The sequence below is a fragment of the Salarias fasciatus genome, chromosome 16 (assembly GCF_902148845.1).
Source record: "Salarias fasciatus chromosome 16, fSalaFa1.1, whole genome shotgun sequence".
Classification (NCBI taxonomy): domain Eukaryota; kingdom Metazoa; phylum Chordata; class Actinopteri; order Blenniiformes; family Blenniidae; genus Salarias; species Salarias fasciatus.
In genome coordinates this window covers 22,175,906-22,200,128 of record NC_043760.1, presented here as the reverse complement: position 1 = coordinate 22,200,128, position 24,223 = coordinate 22,175,906, and the positions used below count along the sequence as shown (strand labels likewise).

The 24,223-nt window shown below is 41.6% G+C and overlaps 1 protein-coding gene across 1 annotated transcript in view; it reads left to right on the top strand.

The window, feature by feature from the left end:
• The first annotated feature begins 641 nt into the window (after positions 1-641).
• Positions 642-24,223, top strand: part of LOC115402691 (bromodomain adjacent to zinc finger domain protein 2B-like) — a 37,222-nt gene continuing 13,640 nt past the window's right edge. Inside the window, 10 exon segments of the mRNA XM_030111217.1 lie at positions 642-758; positions 17,651-17,818; positions 19,071-19,256; positions 19,568-19,702; positions 19,968-20,158; positions 20,276-20,479; positions 21,243-21,869; positions 22,960-23,021; positions 23,130-23,572; positions 23,742-24,026. Coding sequence (XP_029967077.1) covers positions 689-758; positions 17,651-17,818; positions 19,071-19,256; positions 19,568-19,702; positions 19,968-20,158; positions 20,276-20,479; positions 21,243-21,869; positions 22,960-23,021; positions 23,130-23,572; positions 23,742-24,026 — 2,371 coding nt within the window. The 5' untranslated portion in view covers positions 642-688.

Here is a 24,223-nt window from a genome sequence, read left to right as displayed (position 1 = left end):
GTTATATACAAATATTCTGGTTTTCCTTTTGGGTGTGTGAAAAATAGTTTTCCTCAAATCTTTGTTATCAGTTGTCTTGCGGCTGGTTTGGAACTTTCCTGCTGAAAGTATCCTCTACTCTGCACCACTGTCTTTGGGTCACTTCCTGTATTCACCAGCATTTCTCTCTGTCGACAAATTAAAGCAGAATTCACTCGCTCGGTCCAAATCAGAGTGCGGATGAATTTTCCCACCTGTAGAAATAAAGCGGACTATTCAAGGAAGCGAAACTGAACCCGTCCGACTGTGTTCAGCTGAAGCTTTTAGTAAATAATTCTGACCTTGGGGGAGAAGCGTATCTCCTTTGTGGACTATGCGTAGCTAATTGAGTAAAACATCACTCTTGTTTGTGAACAACTGCTTTTAAATGAAGAAATACGCACTTTTCAAAGAATATTGAATTACTATGATGCAACTGAAACCGCCTGCAATCCAGGATAGGTCATGAACTTTTTTCCGGTTCCATTGCCCTCTTGGAGCAGAAGTTGTTTTTTTTTTTTTTTTTTTTTTTTGAAGTTCTTATTTACTGATGCTAAAAACGGATAAGTCACATCCCCATGAGGACCCGATTACCATTTTGGTTCGATTCTCATGGCGCAGTTAGACGAGAACAATGCCGAATGAGTAAGTGGATGAAATGGAGCCATAAATGACGGCTGCTGTCTGGTGTTTCCAGGTGCGGAGCGGCGATGTCTCAGAGCTGAGGACGGTCTCGTACAGTAAGTGTTTGGATGCTTCAGCTGTTCATTGTTAATCATGTTTGCCATTATGCTCTTTGAAGTACACTCCTTTTTGATGTTGTGTTGGGAACAAATGGTTCAGCTTGTTAAACTGGGGACAAAGTACCTGAATGAATACAAACGCAGCGCCGCATGGAGCACAATTTCAAACCCTTGTTTAGCTGTAGGATTAGAATATTCCAATTAGGTTCAGATTTAACAAAGTCCTCCTTTATGAAATTAGTTTGCGCTGCTTTACGCTTTGCTCTCATTTTGTGTGTATCTAATTAATTCCTATCTTTCTTAGAATTAGTGTTAAGGCTTCAGAGCATATTTAAATCTCTTGGGGGATAAAAGAAAACTTTTTTTTTTTGGCTATGGGGTATTTTAAGATAAATTACTGTGAACCAAATAAGGGTAATTGGTGGGGTTGGAGCCATTGTTTGGTCTTTCTTCTCAAATTTGATTCAGGCTGTTCTGCATACGGCGTGGTGGCGTTATGTAGAAATGATTTCTTGCCTGAAGAAAGAGGTGGTGGGTGTGTCTCGTTTGGTTTCCAGCAGTTTGAGCCACTCAAGGAGACTTGATCTGGATTTTTTTTTTTTTTTTTTTTTTTTTTTTTAAGTTCAGTGAAATTTTGAAATCAAACTCAGGATTGTGAGACGCTGGAGCCAAACCTGATCCCGGGAGGCTACGACTGAAGGCAGAGTACACCTCAGGCAGACAGCCAGGTATTCACACCTACGGACAATTCGGTGTCAGATTTAGCCTCAAATACATGTTTGTGTAAGAAAAATCAAGCATGCTCAGAGGGAACATGCAAACTGCACACAGACAGGCTCACCATGAGTGTGAACTGCTACAGATATTTTTTTTTTCTTCAAAGTTCAAAGGCTCTTCTTCTAGAAGGTCTTGTGGTCACATTTACAAAGAGTTAAAAATCTTCATGAAGGATCCTCTCTTTTACTACCTCTCCAACACCAGAACAGTGGGTGGGTGCTTTTTAAGGAAATACGGTTGAAATTCTGTCATGAAATTCATGACATGAACACGGCCACCCTCTGATTTGGAGGAAACGACTCCGAACTCTTTATGCGAGTGACCCTGAAAAGACATGGGTCATCTGCAGCGCCGCAGACAAGCTGAGCCGGAATGGCAACGGCAAAATGAGCCTCACCGCAGGAATCCCATCATCATCAGAAGCTAAGCACGCTCCCTTTCATCTGTGCATGTAGCAGAACTCCTCCAGGATTTATTAAAGTGGTTATCAGGATCCTTCGGTTTATCTGCGGGGCCCAACATTACGTTTCATTAATAGTTCCCATATTTGCAAGTCATTGCCAGAAGTTAAGACAATGCTTGCTTTACATTAAGGTGATGAATGAATGAACGCTTTCTGAAATATATTTTCCATAATGCGGCACACATATTTATTGTCTCCGTGCTTCATACTTTAGCTCGTGCCATTTATTCCCATCCAGTATTACAGGTGAAATGTTGCCTGTGCAGTGGACACAATATTCAGTTTTGGTTGATAAATTTTATCAGGGTGTTTTTTTTATTATTTGTTAACTTCTGAGGGCGTAGTTTGCATCGGCTTTGAGCTGAACTTATGAGATATTTAGAGTGCTCTTTAATAGTCCTCTGTTTTCATTCATATTTGATGGAGGAGCCATAATAAGTGTGATATTATCTACTTGGATATTTTGTCCAATAATTACATTATTGATGTGACTATTAATGCTGTCAGTCCTAGTTACCTGGCTTTAAATGAAAGGGACTGTGTGGAGATTAGTGGAGGAGTAATTATTTCAGTTGTGTGCATTTGAATACATTCTGAGAACACATTCAAAAACCCCAGTATGTTGTATATAACTTTTCCCTTTTACTCCTAGATAGAAACATATTTGTTTTGAAATTCAGTGAATGGATGAACTCAGTGGTTGTAGTTGATGATGTGTTTCTTTGTGGCCACTTTCTACACCCACATCATTAGTGTGCGGATATTATTGTTCTCCACATTAAATACAGCGAGTTCCACTGATCCGAGTCTTGATTTTATCGTGGCTCCCTCCACATCTAATAAGTAATGAGGCAAATAGTATGTGCAAAGGGAACGGACGACAAATCAATGTACGGAGCGCAGACCACATACAGCCTGCCGGCTGTCACTGAGCAGCACAACTGGTTGGCCTTTCATTTGAATGATGCTTTTTTTTCTCCCCTCAGTGTTTGGAGATGGATAAAGTGAAACAGTGTGTTTGAAGCTCAAACATTCTAAGAAATACATGAATAGAGCTGCACTAATCCACAGTAGCTTATCAAAACCATGAAACATGCTACTTTCTCATTGGAGATTTGTTGAATTGAATTCTCCATATATTGGAGAATCTACTCGATGTTCCAGTTTAGCTCTCCACCTTTTATTTGTGTCGCTTTTAAGTGTTTTCACAATATTGCTTACCAATACACTTTACGCTGTTTTTTAAAAAGACAATCAATTGTGGCCCCTCTGAAAATAGCAGGGATTTTATTATTCAGTTTATGACCCTTCAGCCTGAAGCTAATCAATTGTGTTGTGTAGTATATCCATGTGGAATGTGGTCAGGGCTGCTGGGAGGAGCCATCCAAGACTTTCCTTTGGCGGAAAATAATCTTTTCACAGGTAGCTTGAATTATCTCCCCACAAACTTTTCCACCGTGAAATTCATGTTGAATTTGAACTCATCTTATATGTAACACAGATCCCGAAGCTGCTGCGTGTTCTCTGGCAGATTGAATCCCAGCAGTTCTAATCTTTGATCCTGTGAATGGGTTTCACGGTGTCGCCCTGCCTTTGTATCTGCTCTCGATTATCCTGTTTTGAATGGTCTTTGAACTGAGCGGCATCCAGTAATTGTCATTGATCTCCGGAGCGATTCATGTTGCTGTTTCTCGCCACATTTTCTTGATTTCCTCACCGTTACGTTCTCCAGTCAGCTGCTGGGCTTGCTGTGCATGCCTCATGTACGTCTCTACTGTTGGGAATTTTTTAGCATCGTGCTAAGTTATAGAGGAAATATTATCAGTGCTGAATTTACAGACACAAACGCTCTTTCAGTTTTCATCTGAGATCAATTGCTTTAGCTGTTGTGATTGATCCTTATGGAGCAACTCTAATGTAATCTGTGATGGATGCATGAAATCGGTTCCCAATCGCACAGCTGATTATACAATATATTTACATTTAAAGCAGAACATTTGGCTGAAGCTTCACTGAAGGAAGTATGTTTAAAGACTGCCGTGAAACCGATTCTTCCAGAGTTGGCGACGTCTGCTGTTCCTTCAGTCTCGGCTCGTAGTGTTTATTGGATGACAGACTATCAGCCTTCATCACCAACATCATGAAGAAGTATCCTGCAGAGTGTCTCAGATAACGCCTTCCACCGTCAACATCTGTGCCACCGTGTCACGCTCGGTGCGCTTGATTTGGAAACTGACCTTATCTCTCCGTACTGTTCAAAAGTGGAGCCGAAATGTGTCCATCAATAGATCGACCTCCAGACACTCAAATATTATCAGTGCTAATAAAACGGCGACGGTTCTCGAGCGGCATAAATACCACTTAGCCGGATGAGAGTTTTTGCTGGCACCTTCCTGGGCCTGCACGGAGAGGATCTGTGGTGTCAGCGCTCGAGACGGGCTCAGAGGTGACGTCAAGGTGAATGCTGAGTCGTAGAATGGGAGGGAATCATTGATATTCTAACTCGGAGGCTGCAAATGGCTCGGTGGCAGATGGAGTCTTTGTCAGGGAAGAAAAATGGCAGCCAGGGAGCATCAACGCATTTTCTCCTATCGGCTCCGCTGGCGGGCGGTGACCTTCTGTCGCTCACAGAGATCCCCGAGCACGCCATCAGTTATCTCACTTTCATTGTTTACAAGGCGAGTGGAGAAGGATTTAAATGTCAATTGTTTTCACAGAGAAATTGCAGGTGTAATTACCGAACGGGCTTGTCTGCGTGTAATGAGGAGGTGAACAAACACGCCTTGTCATCGCTGAATCACAGCAGGACAAACAAACTGGAAATTGGACTCGCACATATGAAACAACACATACGCCAACATGGTTTCAGATGTAATGGAATTGATTTAATTTGAGCCAGTTGCTTCTTTCACCTTTACTCTACAGACCTGCAGCCGGCTGTATTTTAAGATACAATCGCTTGCATCTTGTAGTTTTATTTAATTATCCCCCGGTTTTTTTCTTTAAACTTATAGCCCACGGCTTCAATTAACAAACAAAAATATCAACTGAGATCCTGGAGAGTTGAACAACACGCTTAATGGGAGGGATTCCTCCCGAGTACAGACATGCTGCATTACATTAATTTTGCAAGTGGTTTTCATTAACATGGTTTGACTCAAAATATATAATTTGCTAAAGTGGAAATGTTTGTAATGATTATATTGTTTATGCAAATGACATTAATTTGGTAATGGCTCTTCTCATTACACTGATAACGGAGGCGCAGAATAAAGCTGTGATACGAGCTCATTGTTCGTGGCTGTAAACAAGTCAGGATAAAATATTGACTGAACCTGGGGAAAAATGAGGAAAATGAACAAACGATGCAAAAAGCAAATGACATTGAGACACCAGTTTAATATGTATGTATTTCAGCTTGATGGTTGATTTCATTAGCGGATCTCATTGTTATGCATTGTCTGTCTTCCTGCAGTAAAATGAATATTGTATTCATGTAGCCTGAATATTCAGGAGGACATTTTTGGATCCGAGTGGCATATTTAGGGGGGAAAAAAGGCATTGTCTCCCTCCTGCAGATTCTGATTTATTATTAAAATGCCATTTACGGATTGCATTGATCTTTATTCATTCGAATATTGTGCTGTTTGTTCCGAATGGTTTTGTTTGTAACTCCACGTTTGCATTGATATTCAATTAAAATCAAATCCAATTCTTTTTGATATCGTGAGGCTTTTTGATCTGTCAGCGATGTTGGTAAATATTTTCCACAACACGAAGAAAGAAAGGGTTGGGTGTTGAACTATCCATCAAGTTTGTGGTAATTTGGGGCATCAGTTGCTTATTTCTATTCCATTTTATCCTCCTGAGTGCATTACGGTGTGCTCCACATTGGGATGTATAAAAAATGAATTTTTGAATGTCATGTGCTCACTTTAAGTACCGCTGCTGGCTGCTAATGCCACGAACCTTAACCCAACGCCTTTTAAGGCCATGACGCATCGTGCAGCCTCACAGCTTTCAGATTGCAGTGCCAGTCTTGATTCACACACTGGAGCTCTGTCAGTTCTGTCTTTTTTTTCTCCCCCCCTTCTACGTATGTATATAATGCTAATTTTGTTCTTTAAAAATATCTTCTAGAATTTCTCTTCTAATGTGGGCTAAAAACTACCATTTTAAAAAAAACTACCAGATTAACAAACAAGTGCTGCAGACAGCAAGATGATGTTTTTTTCCCCCCAAATAGGGTGAAATATTTAGATGTTTTAAAGACATTTCTGACAGAAATTAAACTAATAATAGATAAAGTTACTGTGTTTGTAGCAAACTCAGACTTCAGGCTTTGCATGGGTCTGATTAGAATAAGCGTTCCCCAGTTACCGGCTTTACAAATTAGCTCTGGACAGATAAGGGTAAAGATTTGTGCATGTCTTCAGTGGATTCTCTGTAAAGTTGTCCACAAATAAGGCTGTTCATAAAGCAGCATGGCACAGACTGTCTGCTTTACTGGTACAAGGTAAAGTCAAGTTTTAAGAAAGACCGAAAAAGTCCTGGCTTCTTTATCTCACTTTGCAAGTCATTTAATAATCCAGAAGCAAAGTGTCTTTGATCATTTATTTCTTGAATTTGTTACTAACTTGCTTATAACAGGACTACATCTTCAAATAAACTTGACCTGTGTAATTTTTTTTTTGTGTGACGTAGTCAAGTACACAGTCTCTTTGATAACTTTGATACATAAAAACTACACAATGATATGATAGTACTACTACTACTATTCCTAAACCCTGTTTCAGGTTATTTTTTTCAATAATTTTCTGACTGATTAGCCTTTCTGCACCAGTAAGAACATTTTCATCTGAAGATTCTCAAGATCTTGTCGTGACATCTGCATTTCCTCCTCTCTGACAGTGGGAATTGCACGCTGGGGGTGCTCTGCTTTCCTTTTATATCTCTTCCACTGTTTTGTAGGTGGCAATTAGCTTCGTTTCAGATCATCTGTCACTTGCGTAGAGGACCCCATGGCTGTTCCTTTTTTTGAGGATTGTCATTAGGAATTGTCAGCTAATGGAAACTCAAACTCTCTTATAACTCCTAACAAGCCGGTCCGGCCCTAATGAAGCACTGAGTGTTTTACAATACGCAGGGTGGCCAAACTTTTGCACATGCTACAATTAGAGTTCACAATTTTAACTGCATTTGAAGGAAGTGTGACCTCAATGCCTTTTTGTTGCCAGGTTGTATTTACTTGATACTTGCATATTCTTCAGGATTAAATACAAGATCTGTAGTGATAAACTGCTCTTTTGGGTGCGTGGAATAACTCCTCTGTGGTAGACTGGCCAAAATGTCGTACAGTAGGGTTTCATGTTCCAGCCCTGCTGTGGTCATATGACTCTGTAAGTTGTGTCCTTGAACTTGCTCTTGTGGAGCTGAAGTGATGCTACGTTTTTCAGAAGTATGTTCCTTTAAGTGTCTGCTGAGTGCAGTTATAGCTTGCTTCTATATGTGTAAAATTGCTCCCATTATCCCTCCTTTTCTTTACAACCTTGGCACCACTTTTGACTTTAGTTTTGAGTGAAATTCTGCTTGTAACCATTTGGAGTAGTATCCTCTATAAGGACACAGTCTCACGAGTGACTGTACCCTTGAATCAAATGCATAGCATCTTTTGTTATGGAATGATTTAACAGTGTACCACTTTTGAGTGTTAACGCCATAATGGATCCTGTTTGCATGACAAGATGGACATTGTCAGCAGCAGTGATGGAGATATTAATTTAGCAGAAGACAAGTAGCTCCTCTTGTGAAGATGGCTCAGAGGCAGACAGGAAATTAGTTATTTTCCCTGCACATTCATCAAAATAAAAATAGTCTGGGTATCCCAAGTGACTCTCGCAAATCTATTGAAGCCACAGCTGCATGTACTGTGCTCAGTTTTAACTCTCCAATGAATTTTCAGGTGTTTTTGAGCACAATAAAACTAAGCCCTGTTTTTTTTTTTCCCTGCTCTCAAAGTCATTGTCCTGTGTTTTATCCCTCAAGAATTAGCATATTTAAAATAATGAAATGTCCTATTTAATTTTAGACCCTTTCCTTATCACTTTGCTGAAATGGTGGTGTTGAATCCCGGTCACATCCCAGTGCCAAGGACAAAGGACTGTGAGCAGCCAGCCTTATTGGCTAGAACTGATATTTTCCTCGAACACCCCGGTCTGTGATAACCTTTGATTTAATGGCTAAGAAGCAGAAGCAGAGTGTCAACAGGGACCGCCTGTCTGTTGCTCTTGTGCGCCTTCGCGCAGAAAACCTTGTTTTCTTTTGAGAGCAACATGAAGAATTGACAGAGCTTTCAGGAATTAAAGTGCATCGCTTTATTTAAGTGTAGAAATAATCTATTCTGATCCATTTTTGGACTTCAGTCCAATGTTGAATGTTTTACCACTCTGAGTCAGTGTTGTTTACTTGAGGGTAGATAACTCTAATCTGACATTTTCAGAGGTATTCATGTGAATATTTGCACTCAGTATTGTTGGTTTGAAAAAAAAAAAGTTTATTATACTTGTTGAAAGTAATTGATATCTTTTATTTCTCATGTTTGCATTAGGAAATATCATGTAAGCATTGTGTGCTGTATATTTCATAACTTGAAAACTACACTGTGTAGATGTAAAAAAACCAAAAAAGTCTAAATGTACAAACCGAATGTCTTCTCAATACCTACATATTCATGTTTCCCGAGGTCAGTGTTCTGACTGGCCCCCAATTAAATTACATTTAGTCTCAAATCAGTCCCTGTTCAATTTATTTTCTTTCAGCGGATTAGCTTCCAAAAAAAAAAAGGAAAAGACAAAACATGTGCGATGGGAGACAACTTTCCTGAATTGTTCACTCTGAGGAGTTCATTGTTTCTAATGGTTTCCAAATGGCTGCATGAAAAAGCAATCAGCCAAGTGACAGCTTGTCTACAGGTGCATCCTGTAATGCACAAACCGTTGACAGACTATTAAAAAAAAGACTAAGACTGCAAGTCTTACTATATAGCATGAAAATGGATGTTTGGTTTAAGTCAATCCCTACTCCCCCAGATTGCCATAACACTATATCAGCATCGGCCCTTACTTCAGGGGTTATAGACATAATCCTATAATAAAATAGTTTTAAGTTTGGCAGCTGTCTGCCCAAGACAAACAAAAATCAAGTGACTTGAGGAGAGTCATCATCGCTGCACAGTTTCTGTGTTGCACCTTAAGTTTCAGTGTCAATCTGATCAGATGCACGTCGCTGAATGCACCTTCTCAAGGTCACAGAGGACTGGAAGGCAGGTTACAACATGGGCAGGTTGTCACTGGAGCACTCACAGGGAGAACATGCAAACTCCACACAGTGTCTTCTCACCTGCCAACATTCAAGTCCGTGTTTTTCTTTCTTGCATTCCATTGAGATTGTGTTTTCGCAGTAATCTAAAGCTATTCCAGTATGATGTGGTTTGCAGGAGCTTTTGTTTGAGATGGTTTGACATGCTTGAATGAGACAAGGCTGCTTTGCAGAGAAAATCCCACAAGATTTTTGTTGAATGGACTCCAGGCTGCCGGGGTAACGAGGCAAGGCAGTTTTATTTGTATAACACATTTCAGCAACCATGCAATTCAGAGTGCTTTACATTAACAAACATGCACATCTGGCTGGAGCAAAAGCAATGAGAAAAGTAAATAAAAGCATTATCTGGCAGGAGCAGGTAGGGAGAGCACGGTGGAGTGGTTTCCAGATATAAGGAAAAACACCGGCAAGCTACAAAGCTTTAAAAGCTCTCGTCCTAAGCTTTTAGCAGATTCTTAATCTGTTGGGCACACACTGAAGTACTGAGACAATGAACTGATGATGAGTGGTTGTCTGTCTGGACCCTAACTACAAGTGGCGATGAGATGCGGGTGAGTGTAATCAGAATCCCACAAAGAGGCCACACTCACTGACGAATACAGAGGAAAAGAGAAATCAGAGAGCCCAGCCTGTGCCGTAACACTTATGGGAGTATGATCACAGTGACTGCTGCTGAAATCCCTTCCTGTCTTTCCATCGGTAGACTGAAGCCCAAGCTCCGGGGAAAACGGGAAAGATGTATTCCTATCCAAACAGCTGGAATGTATCTAATTTTAAGATAATTGTGCCAGATTTCAAGGTGACAGTTTCTGGTCATCAAATGTATGTGTGACCTTAATTTTGAAGATTGAGAACGTGCACACAATGCACAGATGTTTGTCTGAATGTGTGCAGCCCGGTCTGCTTCGATAAAGCAGTGGACATATGGACGCTGTGTCGCTAATGCCTTGAAAGGGACACTCAGGATCTGTTTTATAGCTTCATTTGGCACACTGCAGTCCCTCTTCCCATTATGGTTGCCATGTGATTTATGTTGGCGCTCCTTGGAGAGGGAGGAGAGACGGGAATGAGAGTGCCAGGACGGCGATGTTTACCTTGATCCCATCTGCCTTTTATTTCATCTCGGACATTGACAGTTGGGGTTTAATGGGTTAAAACCTTTGCCAGTTCTCTCATACATGAATGTCATTTCCTTGATCGCCTCAAGAAACGGCTAAGCGACATTGTCATGTCGAGCCTTCAAAAGTGACAGAGCCTTGGACCGTGTGTCTGCATGGTCTTCAGTTTGACCCCATCATCAGACGACACCACACCTCCCACTCACACAACCACCCGCGTATTTGATTGATTAGATGTCACCCAGTGGTATAATCGACCAGATCTACTCCTCACATTTGTTTGCTTTACACATAAATATACAATAATCATAATGTCATGGGGATTTTTGTTTCAGTGCAATCTATATTAGATTTCCTTTGCTCTACTGAGCGTTATCCAACGATGTAGAATGATAAATAACTCCAGTATCTGCTTTTCACTCTCATGTGTAATTTAGAACTGTGTGTCCTGTCAGGTGATTGTGCTTGATTTATATTCAAGCTGTCTTTTTTTTTTTTTTTTTTTTTTTTAAACCTTGTTTATATGCAAATGCACACCTTTCCCAGTGCTTTACAGTTGAACTTGACACAATCAGAAGCTACATTTCTTCAAGATTTTGAGTCGGTCTTTAACCGTGCAACTCGATTTAAAAGGTGATTTAGTTCACAAAATTTTATGAAATACGTTTTGATTAACACAGACTTCTCTTAAACATATGCAATAAAGTAGTTATTATATAGTGGACATTCTAACATTGTAATGACGACGTGTGTGAAACTGTTGTCTTTATTTTCCGTCATTCCGATGAAGGAAAGCTCTTTACATCCTACAAGGTGGCAGTTAACAAGTATACTATAACTCATTTTTACAGTTGGGTTAATTTATGATCACACTGGCTTACTGCTGAGTAATATGCTGCTGTGGCAATGCATTAACAATGTAAAAAGAAATCAAGAATGGCATTTTCTAAGCTAACAACAAAAGATTAATAGCATTTGATTGGAAGATGCATGAAATTACTTGTGCTTTTCCCCCCTCTCGATGCACCCCCCCACTCCTCCGCTTTCTTCTTCTCTGTATGTGTCTAATTAAAAACTGCAGGCACAGCCACACACTTTATTGCCGGTGCTTGCTGATGATGGGGCAGCAGTAGGCAGGAGCTCAGGGAACATGCTCATGATGGATGTCAGACTGTGTAGAACATGTGGGACTCCTGTTTCCAGGCTCCTCGTTCCACCCCCAGATCGTGAAACTGATACACACACACACACACACACACTCTTGTAACGCTGCTGTGAAGGACAAATGTACCCTCTGAAACACTTCTCCGACCGAGGCCTCCTACATTAACCAGAGCGAAATTGCTGCCAATGATTTTATGATGGAATTTTGCATGATTGATTTGATGAATGTGATAAAAAAAAAAAAAAAAACAGAAATGATTTTGATCTTATGATCTCTAAAAGATAAAAGTCTACAAAGATGTGAGTGGATTGCCTGTACTTTGTATTTCCAAGCGTTTCCCTTCAGCTGAAGTAGCCAATGATCTAGGCACAGGTGTGTCTCCCTGCTGGACACAGTTCATGCATGTATGCGTGCACAGTAGGTAAAAGATATGATTACACCGATGCATGAAAGATGATGGCTGAGACAGGAGAAATCAGGGATTAGATGATGGGTAATGGTGCTTAGTAACAGCAGGGCATATGGATTACATTCAGTGCAATCGTGGGACAGCTGTTCTCGTCTCGCAGAGGATCCCGGAATCTTTTCAATGTAACCAACACTGTATTGTCATCTGCTACCCAAACCCAGCAATCAGAGTTGAGGATAATTCCCTCCATGGACTCCTTATTCACAACTTGCATCCAATCGCCTCGGATGAGCTTTTCATCCTTGATGACAACCAGTCTTGCCCCATTACTTGTGAACAGAACGTCTGGAGAGCACATGGTTTCTTTTTGACTCCCAGCACGGTCATAAAATAAGGGGCCCTCGCTGAAAAGAGCAAACCTGAGATGAATAATAAAGCAGCTCTTAGTGCAGAGTATTGATTGTGTAGCAATGCCATGTTTTTCGTTTTAATCACTCAGCACAGCTCCTCTCTAATGACAGCATACTTAATGCACTTGAGCACCATCAGTTGAAAGGACAGTCTGTTCCCGTGTGCAAAGATTGCTGGGTACTTATAAATTGCTTTAAGTTTGGAAGCAGCTAGATAAACAGCTATGCAGAGGTACTTTGGTGAAACAATCATAAATTTAGCCGTACACTCCTGTGTGTCTGCAGGAAAAACTGAAGCCATTATAATTTTGGGGCTTGCATTTGTTTGCTTAAACACAATTAATTACTCACGATCTACAATCACTGCCGCTGATCAAACTCCACACCGAGCGCCAGACCCAGCTTACAAATGATTCAGTGTCGTCCACAAAATGTTTCAGAAAGTGCATTAATTTCCCTCACCCTTCCACCATCAAACACGGGAGGCAACAGCTGGCCTTGAACACAGCCCTCTGCTTGACTGTGAGTAATGTTGTGTGATACTGTAGTTTCTCCCTGATGCGGGCCCGTCTGAAGTTCCCTTCGGTATCTGGTATCGGTCAGATACAACACTTCATCACTTTCCTGGTAGAGTGGGAGTGAACGCCCGGAGCCATAACTTGTCTTCAGAAGACATGGGCAGAATGAAGAAGTGATTGAAATAGTAGGAGAATGAAATTTCATCTCCACTGTGGGTGTAGCGGTGGACTCGCTGTGGGGACCCCTCGCACTCTTATTTTCTGCCATCGCCTGACCGTAGAAGCTTTGCCCTGCTCATCTTTTTAGTGTGTACACAGAAATGGGGGGCATAAAGAAAAGCTTCACATCTAATTGACTTCATTTCAGCTTGTCTGTCAACTGACCTCAAAGAGAGTGACAAGTGGGGGAGTGGATAGCTTTTTTCCTTTTTTTTTTTTAAATTCGCTTTTCTGCTGTCAAACGCAGAGGTGGTTTCAGCCACTCTGCTTTTTTACATCCACTTAATTCCTCTCATCCAGAAAATCACAGAGGTCAGAAATGAATGGCATTGGTGTTTTTTTTTCCTTTTTTTTTTTTTTTTTTTTTTTTTTCACGGCTGCAGAAGGATTTAATTGTGTTAAGTAAGATGATGGACACCAGTGGTGCTTTGTGAGATTGGGGGATACAGCAGACTGTTAGACAGCCAAGCAGCCGTGTACGGAATCAATCAAGGAGATGTTAGAAGTACGAGGAGGTGGCCGTAACGTCGCAATGTAATGCTAATTAGCAGCTTACCAGCAATGCATCGCTAATACAGAGAGACGTGAGGACCCATGATTTTCCAGTTTTATTTGCATAGGCTTTATTTTCATCGCTTCCCTGTCATCCAAGATTTATAGAGAACAAATGGAGGACCTTTTGAGTAATTCAGCTCTCTGTCTGAGTAAACAGTGTTAAGGTGATATATTGCCTCTTTTCTCTCAGTTGTGCGTGCACCTTCCATTAGCCGCGAAGACACCGTGTGCAGTCAGAATAGTGCTGATCCATGCTGATGACTCTGTTAGCGGATTATCGTTGTTAGCATCAGCCATCTGTTATTTGTTAAAACACAACATGAACAAGGAGGGAGATGAGACGCTTGGGTGTGCCCCCCAAAACAAAGCAGCACCGGGCGAGAGGCACAGCTCATCACTCTGCAAGACACAGCTATCGAATTGAACGATCGGTTTGACATTTTGGGAAATATACTGACTTTCTGACTGTCAGGAGTCAGATGATGTTCAGTCTATTCTTATATCTTGATGATAAATGTCAGCTGCTCTTCAAAGGAAGAAATAGCACAAAGTATTGAGTGGGACAGTACACTGTGAAATTATTGGGGGGGTGGGGGGTCAACAACTACTTAAATGCAAGCTCATGCTGCTCAACTGGAACTCCTGCATGATTCCAAAGTGTTTCTGAGACAGATGATGAGGCTGGAATTTTCTTCATAACTGTGCATAGTTTAATTTTTGAGCCACATATTTAGCAAAGTGTAACTGCTAATTAACAACAAATAACATTGGGAGAGCAAAAAAAAAAGAAAAGTGTTGGTCTAAGTAGATGGTAGATGAGAGTGAAAATAAAATATGCAAAAAGAATAATTAAATGCAGACTTCATTTTAAAGCCCTGGCTGGACGAGCTCCGCTTTGAAGCCAACAGTATCATTTTTCTCTTGACAGTTTTGTGTATCCACGGCAACATGTCAGCGGAGCCGGTCGGCTCTGCCTCTTCGCAGCGGGGAGCTGCTCTGTTTGTTCCTGGGGCTCTTTCTGTTTGGAGTTTGACGAGTCTGTCTGCACTCGGAGACACTAAAATAAGTCTGTTGGTGTGAGCCTGCCCCGCGATGGACTGGCAGTAATGGAGCTACGGATTTCCCCTCCATCTGCCCGGTGCCCCACGACACGCTGAGATATGTTCTGTACACACGAGACCTTGAGTAAAGAATATTCAACACAGTATGTTTTCCCACTCACTTGATAAACACTTAACTTATCCTTAGTTTACTCACCACTGAAGGAAAGTCCTAAATTAAAAAAGAAATGCAGAAAGCATCAGAAACAGTCAGAGGTGGGATTTGGATGTTTGCGATACTTCATCCTCACACCACTTTGTAGATTTTACTGTTGGTTTTTATGTGAATAGCTGTAGCAGCGTACATTTAAATGATTGTTGGGTTTTTTTTGCTTTGTTTCATTAGTACCCCATTCTGATGACAAACTCATGATTTGCCTGTTAGATATTTTACAAGCGAAGTCGTGTTTGTGAGCTCTTATACACAAACGTGACTGTGATTCAGCCTGACTCATTTGTGGTATATGAGCCTTCATATGACTGTTACCCTGCTGGTTTTAGTGTGATGCATCTTTCGCCGCTCACACTCATGGTACATTAGACGAGGATGATGTGGATACGTCCATCAAATCAATTTTAGTACGAGGTGCACTATAAAACCTCCCCCTCGCTGTACTGGCTCTCTCTTTGCTTTTTATTAAGTATGAAATCATATGTTGTTTTTTGCCTTTTCTTTTCTTTTTGTTACTAATTAGTTTTTTGTTTTTGTTTTTTTTTTTATGTCATTGGTTACTGAAGCCTATGACATGGACGTAATATAAACCAGACTGTTAAGATTCTTAAAGGAAAGGTTACATGACACATGGAATCAACGCGACGGCGCTGCTAAATATGTCAGTTTAGTCACGCATCAGAAAAAATGCCCATCAAGGCTGTGAAACAAACATGTACGGTATAGGCAGGTCAAATTTATTTTATATAACACCTTTCAGACACGAGGCACAGTGCTTCAGAAAGAAAATAAATACCTCAAAGATTAACAGAGAAATGAAAGAAATACATTAAAGCAAACAAGAATCAGAATCTTATGCATTTAAGCATGAAATACTTTAAAGCCTTTCACATTTTCTCACACACACCGTCATACTTTGTATTGGACCAGCTTTACTTTGTAACTTCTCCCACATTGGGATTTGTTGAAGTCGATCTGAAACACATTCATACTGTCCTCATTCACGTTTTGTTGATACACACTTTTTGCTCTTTAGCCTAGCCTTAAAATGTGAACAGAATTAGTGTGCGAAACGTCTCTTTAATTTAAATTATACCGATTTTATGAGCATCGTACACATCTCAGTGCAAAAAGTGAAGTAAAATATAGCCTGTCCTCAATTTCTTTCTTTTTTTTTTTTTTTCTTTTTTAAAAATCTGCCTTTTCTGATCTAAAACACCTTTTGTTCTGTCCGAAACTCGGGCCTCAGCAGGACACGGGGTCCTTCCAAGCGAAGCATGGCTGCAGCTCTCGTGTCATTTATGTCTCATCAGTGCGGTTCCCGGTGAGGGATGATGCTTGATATTCAGAGGGTGGCTTTGTCTCCTCAAATTAATCAGATGCGCCTGTTTGCTTGTGCAGAGGAGAATCACCAGGGAGATCTAGAAATTGTTGGTGCAGTGTAAAATGCCTTAACAAAAGGCAGGCTGCGAAACACAGGTGCTACAATTAGTTTGTATAGAAAATCCAGAAAACATGCTACTGATAATGAGAGTCCCGTGTTAGCTGATGATGGATGATAGAGAAAATAACAAGGATTCTCAGAGTCCTCAGAGAAAATAGCTGAGACTATTATTTCTCTTATTTGCGTTTTTGCATTGACCTAATGTAGAAGTTTTCAATGAAGAATTGTGTATTTTTAAGGGTGCAGATTGCACTTGTGAGGTCCTCACTGAGCGGTTGCAGTTTCCTTGGCACCGGTTTTACATTAGAGAGCTGCAGAGACCTTTTGATGTGAGTGATTTCTCACAGCCAGAGTGATTAATGTCCGTGTGTGAGTGTCTGATGAGTGCATGCTATTTCTGCTTTGGATCAGCATGCATGTTGTGTGTCTTCATGTCGCACTATACCATACGTTTGACAATTTCTGTTGTGAAAATTCAGTTTGATGCAGAAAACGGTGCTACTTTTTAACAAAAGCAGTCACTCAAAGAACTTTTGTGTTTTGTTTATGGTAATGGTTCTCAGCCTGGGGCCCGAGACCTTGTTGAGGTCATTCCAGTGGTCACAGGGGACGGTAAAATGCTTTCATGGTCAATTGGATTAGTATATGTCATGAAAAGCCATAACGAAACACTTTCGCTGATGTAAAGCCAACCTGGGAAAATGCCAATTGATTTAATTCTTTATGTATTTGTTCATGTTTTGTCAGCATTTGGCTTCATGGTAATATAGAGGGGTTATGCAGCCTTTTCCAGAAGAGAAAAAGTAATAAACAACTGAATTTATGTTAAACTAGAAATAGCTCCACTTTGTATTGCAATGCATTTTATTTGCAAATAAAGTGTCAGACTAATATAAATCATTTATATTATTTTGAACTGGTATTTTATGGAATGCAATTTTAGTATTTTTTTTTTCTTTACAATGTACTGCTTTTGATCTCTATTCAGCCAGAATTCCCTCAGAAAATGAATAAAGTTAAAATAAATAAAAATCATGATGCTGATGGTTATTGTTGATATTAAGCATGTACTGTGCAGTGTTCACCATTCTGAATTTTTTTTTCTTTAATAATTTCCTTTGGTGTATCCTTTGAGTGCTGATTGAGTTGTGTTTGACAGACATGGAGTCTGGAGAGCGGCAGGAGTCCCCGTCCCCGTCGCCGGCCCCGTCCTCCCTTCACGTGGCCTCCTCTTCAACCAGCTCCTCCCCGGCTCCTCCTCAAACTCTCACCGCCAAGTTTAGTCCAGTCCACAGTCCTGACATGAGCTCTCATCTCGCCGCCTGTGGTACGCAAACACTTCATGAGCTCATTAGACTTAACTGGAAGAATAGGAATCAAGCTCTAGTTTAACTATTTAAATGTGCGAATCGTTCTGTTTGATCAGAGGTATCCAAGTCGTATAGTGCTAGAGCTGCGTAATGGAGAAACACCGTTAAAGGAACAGTCCAGCTACATCTTGTGAAAACGCCGAGATTAATTTTTTATAACACAATAAAAAGTTGAAGACACCTTCCTGCAGTCGTACCATGGCACTGACAGTTTTGATAGGAATGAAAAGGCTGTTGAATTAATAAATGCCAACAATTAAAGGGCTTTGTATGCCCTTGCGGATTTCTTTTGACAACCTTTAGCTCCAGTTTATCTTGTGTGATTTGACATGTCTGTCAGCCACACACTGTGCATGCAGCCACCAACATCCCCTGTTTTCTCTGAATACTAATTGTGGCCGGAGTCATTATGCATCGAGCTGCGGTGATGCATAAGCTGTCAGATTACCCCTGACCACAAAATAACGTGCACATTTACATACCATGCTTTGTAATTTTTTTTTTTCCCTTTTCACGATAAGATGCCCCAAAAGTAGTGTTTTTTTTTTTTTTTTTTTTTTTTTTTTTTGTCATGCTGTCACAATGAGGAACACAGAGACGTTCTCATAAATTATTCATTTTCATTCCTCACATCAAACGTGCGCTGAAATTTCCCAGATAATTTATTTTGGACCGAACGCTAAATGCTGAAAGCACATTGGCACCTCTGTAGTCACATCGCTGTTATGAGTATCAAGTAAATTGAGTTCTTTCAAAGATTTCTTATCCCCCTGTGGGAAAGTAGGGGGTGGGGGGGGGGGAAGGGATATCACATGCCCACTGATAGCAGCGCTCCTTTGAACAGAATTACACTCATGCTTTCATACTTTTGCAGGCTGCCTAACTGCTCTCACTCTGCGAGCTTATATCAGAGGCTTCCTTTTAATGCGCCACCTCAGACTGTATTAAACGGCGTTAGAGCAAGTGTCGGATCCCGTTCTGGTGTCTAAGAAACGGTTCAGCGAAATCTTTGTAATTTTATCGTGACAGTAGACGTGCAGCACACAAAAAGCCAAAACTGAAACTTTATCAGACTCCTGAAGAACTGGTTTATTTAATATTGTTTAAATATATAACAAAATGACCCAAATTCCTGAAGAAAAAGGTAGAAAGAAAAATAGCTTCGCTAAATTTCAAGAAACTAAATTCTCAGTATTCTTTGTTCTCCAGGTAATTTGCCGCAGATGACCAGAGACGAACGTGTCAATTTATCTGGCACCTCCAACGGCTTTAGCCTGGCCGGTCATCCAGCGTTTGGCCTCTACACATCCGGTTCGGGCCGCTCGGAGTTCGGAGGCCTGGGAAGTCTGGGTTTGTCCGCCATGGCTGCTCACTCGCAGTTCGCCGCATTTCCTGGTGAGAAAGCCGATGGTTGAGCCGAATCTTTCAAACTCTGATGATGTGACTTCAGACATATACTGTAAAACTGGATAATTGTGTAGTTGATCTGTAATATTAAGATAATGAACGTTAAGTTTTTTTGGATGTTTTAGACAGAAGTTACTCTCAGAAATATCCAGCTTTTCTTTTGCTGTGTTTCAAAGAATCTACATTTTAAGTTTGGAAATATGGCTATAATTTAAAGTTTTTTTTTCCTACTAACTAATCAGGCTCTAAATGGATGCATGAAATGCCGTCTGACTGTGAAGCGTGGCGTTCCTCTGCAGATTGGTGGCGTCCGTCTGAAGCACACACCAGAGGAGCAGCAGCCTTCTTTCCTCCTCTTCTCGGGTTGCACCCTGCGTTCGTATCCAGCTTGAAAAGACACAATGCAGCTGATTTACAATCACACGCCTCAGGTAAAGGAAAATGTGCCCTTAAATGTTCTTTTTTTTTTTTTTTTTAACAATAATTCCATCATATTTTTATGGCCTTGTTCTATAATGATGATGATCCTCATTCGGAGACGTTCTTGCGATGTCCGCGCATGGATTTACTTTTAAAATGCTTCTGAGATAGCAAATTATACCTCCGTGTAATTCGTTTTTGTCATTAGTGTGGGCTGTGTTTGACTTTTATTGATTGGTCTAAAGGGTGGCCATTTAAAGAAATGCACAATGTCAATCTGTGTAGGTGTGAACGGAGCGGTAAATGGCAGGAGTGCATCCAATTCCGCCGCGAACGCCGTCATGAGCGCCAGTTTATTTCCAGCGAAGGTGAATAAAGAGCAAACTCAAGCCGACGGCAGCCGGAGTCAAAAGAGCAGCCGTGAGCCGGGCCACCTACGCCTGAAGACCAATCAGAGAACCAAGGAGAAGGTTAATATTTTGCCAAGTTCACTAATTGCGCCGCTCCGTTAAAAGTCAATCACATCTTTTTTTTTTTTTGTCCTGCCCGGTGTAATTGTGCAATTTCACAATTTTGTTTTCATTAAGAAACCCCACAAAAGACAAGCGGAGACGTCCAGCATGAGCGGCAGCCAATCGGGGTCCCTGACGGAGAGCTCCACTGACGGCGGGGAAAGCAGCAGTGACAACATGGAGGAAGAAGAAGAAGATGATGATGAGGAGGAGGAGGAGAGCAGCGACAGTGAAGACTCCGACTCTGAGAAAGAGAGTGCCGTCAAAGGGAAAGCCAAAGTGAGTGCTCCGTGTTGTATTTTAGATTTGTTATAGTTTATAGATGAACACAAACAACCAGTAAAAGTTGTAGTATTGGAACTAATTTATCATTAATTAAAGATAAAGAGGCTTTCCCACATTTAATAATTATATTAAATCTCTCCAAATTATTATTTTCCAGTATATTGCCATATTTTTCCCTGATGCATATCAAAGCACTAAATATTGCTCATAATAGACACTGAGTATGCGTAAAGGACACTGTTAATGAATGTTATGCACTATTTCTAGTCCGTTTTGAATTTCCATTTATAGATATTGTTCAGTTGCAAAAAATACATTTTCCGTCCAGCTAATGTTTGGCACAAGTGTCATTTTTTTGCTCTATTCCTGTTTTCTGTTGAGGCATTAAAAATTTGCATGTTTAAAGCCTTTCAGAGTTTCACTCCACGCGGCGACACACAGGTTGTTTAGCTTTTTTTTTTGTCTAACAACTGCAGGCATACTGCTGAATCAAAGACAAATTAAAGAGATGAAACTTTTTTGAGAAGTGAATTTCTTTTTTCCTTTCTTTCTTTTTTTTAAATGTGACAAATAAGTAGAAAAGTCTTGAACTCGTCTCCGTTCAGTAATTGTTAGTTGGTTTGTCAAAAGCAGATTCACTGGTGGGTGGCAAACTGGATGTATGTGCTAGCTGACAAAGCTGCCACTGTGAGGCTTTCCCAGCAGGAGCTGACATGACATTCTGTCTTCTCTCTGTTTTCCTCATCCTCCTACTCAGCGGCTGACACAAAACCAGAGTAAAAAGAAGAGACCTTGCGCCGCCGACAGAAACGCGGCTCCAGACCGTCGTCGTGACGGCGTTCCTTCCACTTATCACGTCCAGACCTGCTCTCGTCCCGCCGGCCTGCCTCCGTCCACGTCGCTGTTCCTCCAGAGCCCCAGGATCTCGAAGGAGGAGAACAAGCCGCACATAAGTGTGATCCAGACCACGGGGCTGGCAGTCAGCAGCAGCCATGCTCAGCCCCTCAGAGACGCTTGTCCTCTCCCCTCCAGGTCCTCACCCAATCCGGTCTCCTTCTCCACCTCATCCAAACATGTGTCCTCCTCAGATTCAACCAAGCACGTACCTTCACTGTCCTCGCCAAAGCACAGCTCGTTCTCTCCCTCCTCTCAGCCTCTCGCTCTCTGCTCCCCCAAGAAATCCGTCCCCTCGTCGTCCTCTCCCAAACCTTCAGCTTTGGGTTCAATCAACCCCTTTTCCCTGCCGGCTTTACCCAAACCGCCGGCTCAGTTACCCTCCAAAAAGCCCTCGAGCCAGACGTTTCTGATGCCCTGTAGCCGGCTTGTTCAACCTGTCGAGGAAAGCAGAGGAAGCCTCCTGGACGGGGTTTTCAAATCCAAACAGGTGAGCTGTGGATGTTGTGATTTCAGGCAGCGGAGTGGTGCAGCGCCGACTCCTCTGGCCTCAGAGTGAGAGTCGGCCTGGGCCTTTCAGTGTGGAGCGTGCATGTTCTCCCTGTGCATGCATGAGTTTTCTCCGAGTTCTCTAGTTTCCCGCTACAGTCAAAATCTGCATTTGAGGTTGATTGATGGTTAAATTACCCATCTTGCTAAAGGCATAAACAGTTGGAATCATCTCCAGGGAACGTCGAGTAGATTAAGCAGTATATAAGATGGATGTTGTTTTTTTTTTTTTTTTAAATTACAATGCTACTTTCCAACAGATACACATTGCTTTTTTTGTTTGTTTTTTTGTTGCTTCTAAGTAAAATAGATGGAAGGCACGACTGCATTAAAGCCCCCCAAGTTTGTTTTATTCTGTAATTTCGTTCCTTTTTTTCATGTTTTTTTTGCAGTTTGGCGTCAATCATTGTTTTAGACGTGAAATTAAAAACAAAGCCAAAAAGAAAAACCAGTGTCCTTTCACAGCAGAGAACGAACGATCATACATCATTATCAGGGCTTTCATTTGTCCTAATGAGCATCTGACCACTACATGACTAGAAGTGACAATGTGTTTAGCTCTATTGGGAATACTTCACAAAACTGACAAGCAATTAGCTCCGTTATGCTCGGGGATGTTTGTTATCAAGAGAGAGAAATTGGCCTCTTTCACAGGACTCGGTTATTGTCACTCTTCTGAGAAGGGAGGCAAAATATAGCAATCGGTAACAAGAGGGTTATAATTCGTATGATGGTTGTACATTAAATGCAGGCTTTTGATTGCCAGACTATGACAATAGCACCAAATGCAAGATGACAGCTAACGTCTCACGATGGCACAAAGCCAAACAATTTGAAAATATTTCTCCACAGCAGCCTGTTTTTCTCCATTGTTGTTGACAAGCCTGAGCCTGTTCTTCATTGTCCCTGTCACTTATCACACCTTAAATTCTTCATTTACAGCCCACAGTAATGTAATGTGAGTGACAGTTTGTGTAATGACTTCCTCGTTTCTTTGTTTTCCTTTTATTTTTGCATTTTTATTCATGAAGCCCCTCCATCCCAAGGATTCTGTGAAGCAGACGTTCCCTCCGCGACCAAAGAACCAAAGCTGGTATGAAAGCCATAATCTACTTCTTTATTGTTTATGCCACCTAAATATTCATCAGACACATTAAACAGTTTTTTTTTTTTTTTTTTTTGTTCTTCCTCTCTCAATCAGCGGCGACAGTAACCTGTTCCTGACCCTCCACTCCAACGGAGCAATCAGTGGCGCGGTTCAGGATGCGCCTTTAGCGCTCATCACCAAGCCCCAGCGCCAGAGCGGCACCCCCAACAGCAAGCCGCTGTTGGCAGCTTCCAGCCCCCCGTACCCGACGCCCATGAACCTGAGCATCGGCGGCAGGCATCTGTCGGGCGCCCCTTCATTCCCGCACAAATCGTCGGCCTCGTCGGGGCCCGCTCCCAGGTCGAGAAAGATGAAGACCCCCAAGACTGTGAACATGAGAAAGACCCCCGTTAAAAGCAACTCGCTGCTGGCCAGAGGCAGTGAGTCTGACGTCCACAGCAGCAAAGACTCCGATGACTCCTTAGGAGACGATAATGATGACGATGACGACGATGAAGATGATATCGAAGACGAGGACTCCGGCAGTAGCATTTCAGGTTAGATTAACCGAAGCTTTTAATTTAATAAAGATGTCATTGGCGACACATTATTGCTAATGGAAATCGTGAAAGATACTGTTTCTTCTGGAGATTACTGGCAGGAACGATTATCAAGGTCTAATTCGGCTTTTTTTGTCCCTCTGCGGCACGCTGGAATCCCCTGCAGAGCTGGAGAGCAATCTGGAGAGCGACTCCGATGGCTCCGAGGACAACGTCAAGGAGTGCATGGAGGCGGAGGCCGACAGCGACGCAGACAGGACTCCTCCGAAAGGAGCTGAAGTCACGTCTGCTCCCAAGTCGTCCTCTTCCTCGGAACTCTCGGCCAACTGCTCCCTGCTCAACCTGCAGATTCCCAAGACTCCCAGTTTGCACAGTGGTCTAGAGACCCCCACTACCAGCACCACAACGTGGAGTAAACACACCCCGTCCTACAGCTTTGCTCCGGTGCCAGGTAGTGTGTCTGTTTTCATGTTCTCTATATACAAGCTCCAGGATTGTCTTTTTTTTTTTTTTTTTTGTTGCTTTATTTGCTCTGACAGTGAAGTCAGCTCATTCTCACAGTCATCATGGTGGGACTTCTTTTTATTTTTTCAATTAGAAGACGATGATGTTGCTAACGTGGTAACTGGTGATGCTGGCTTTCACTTT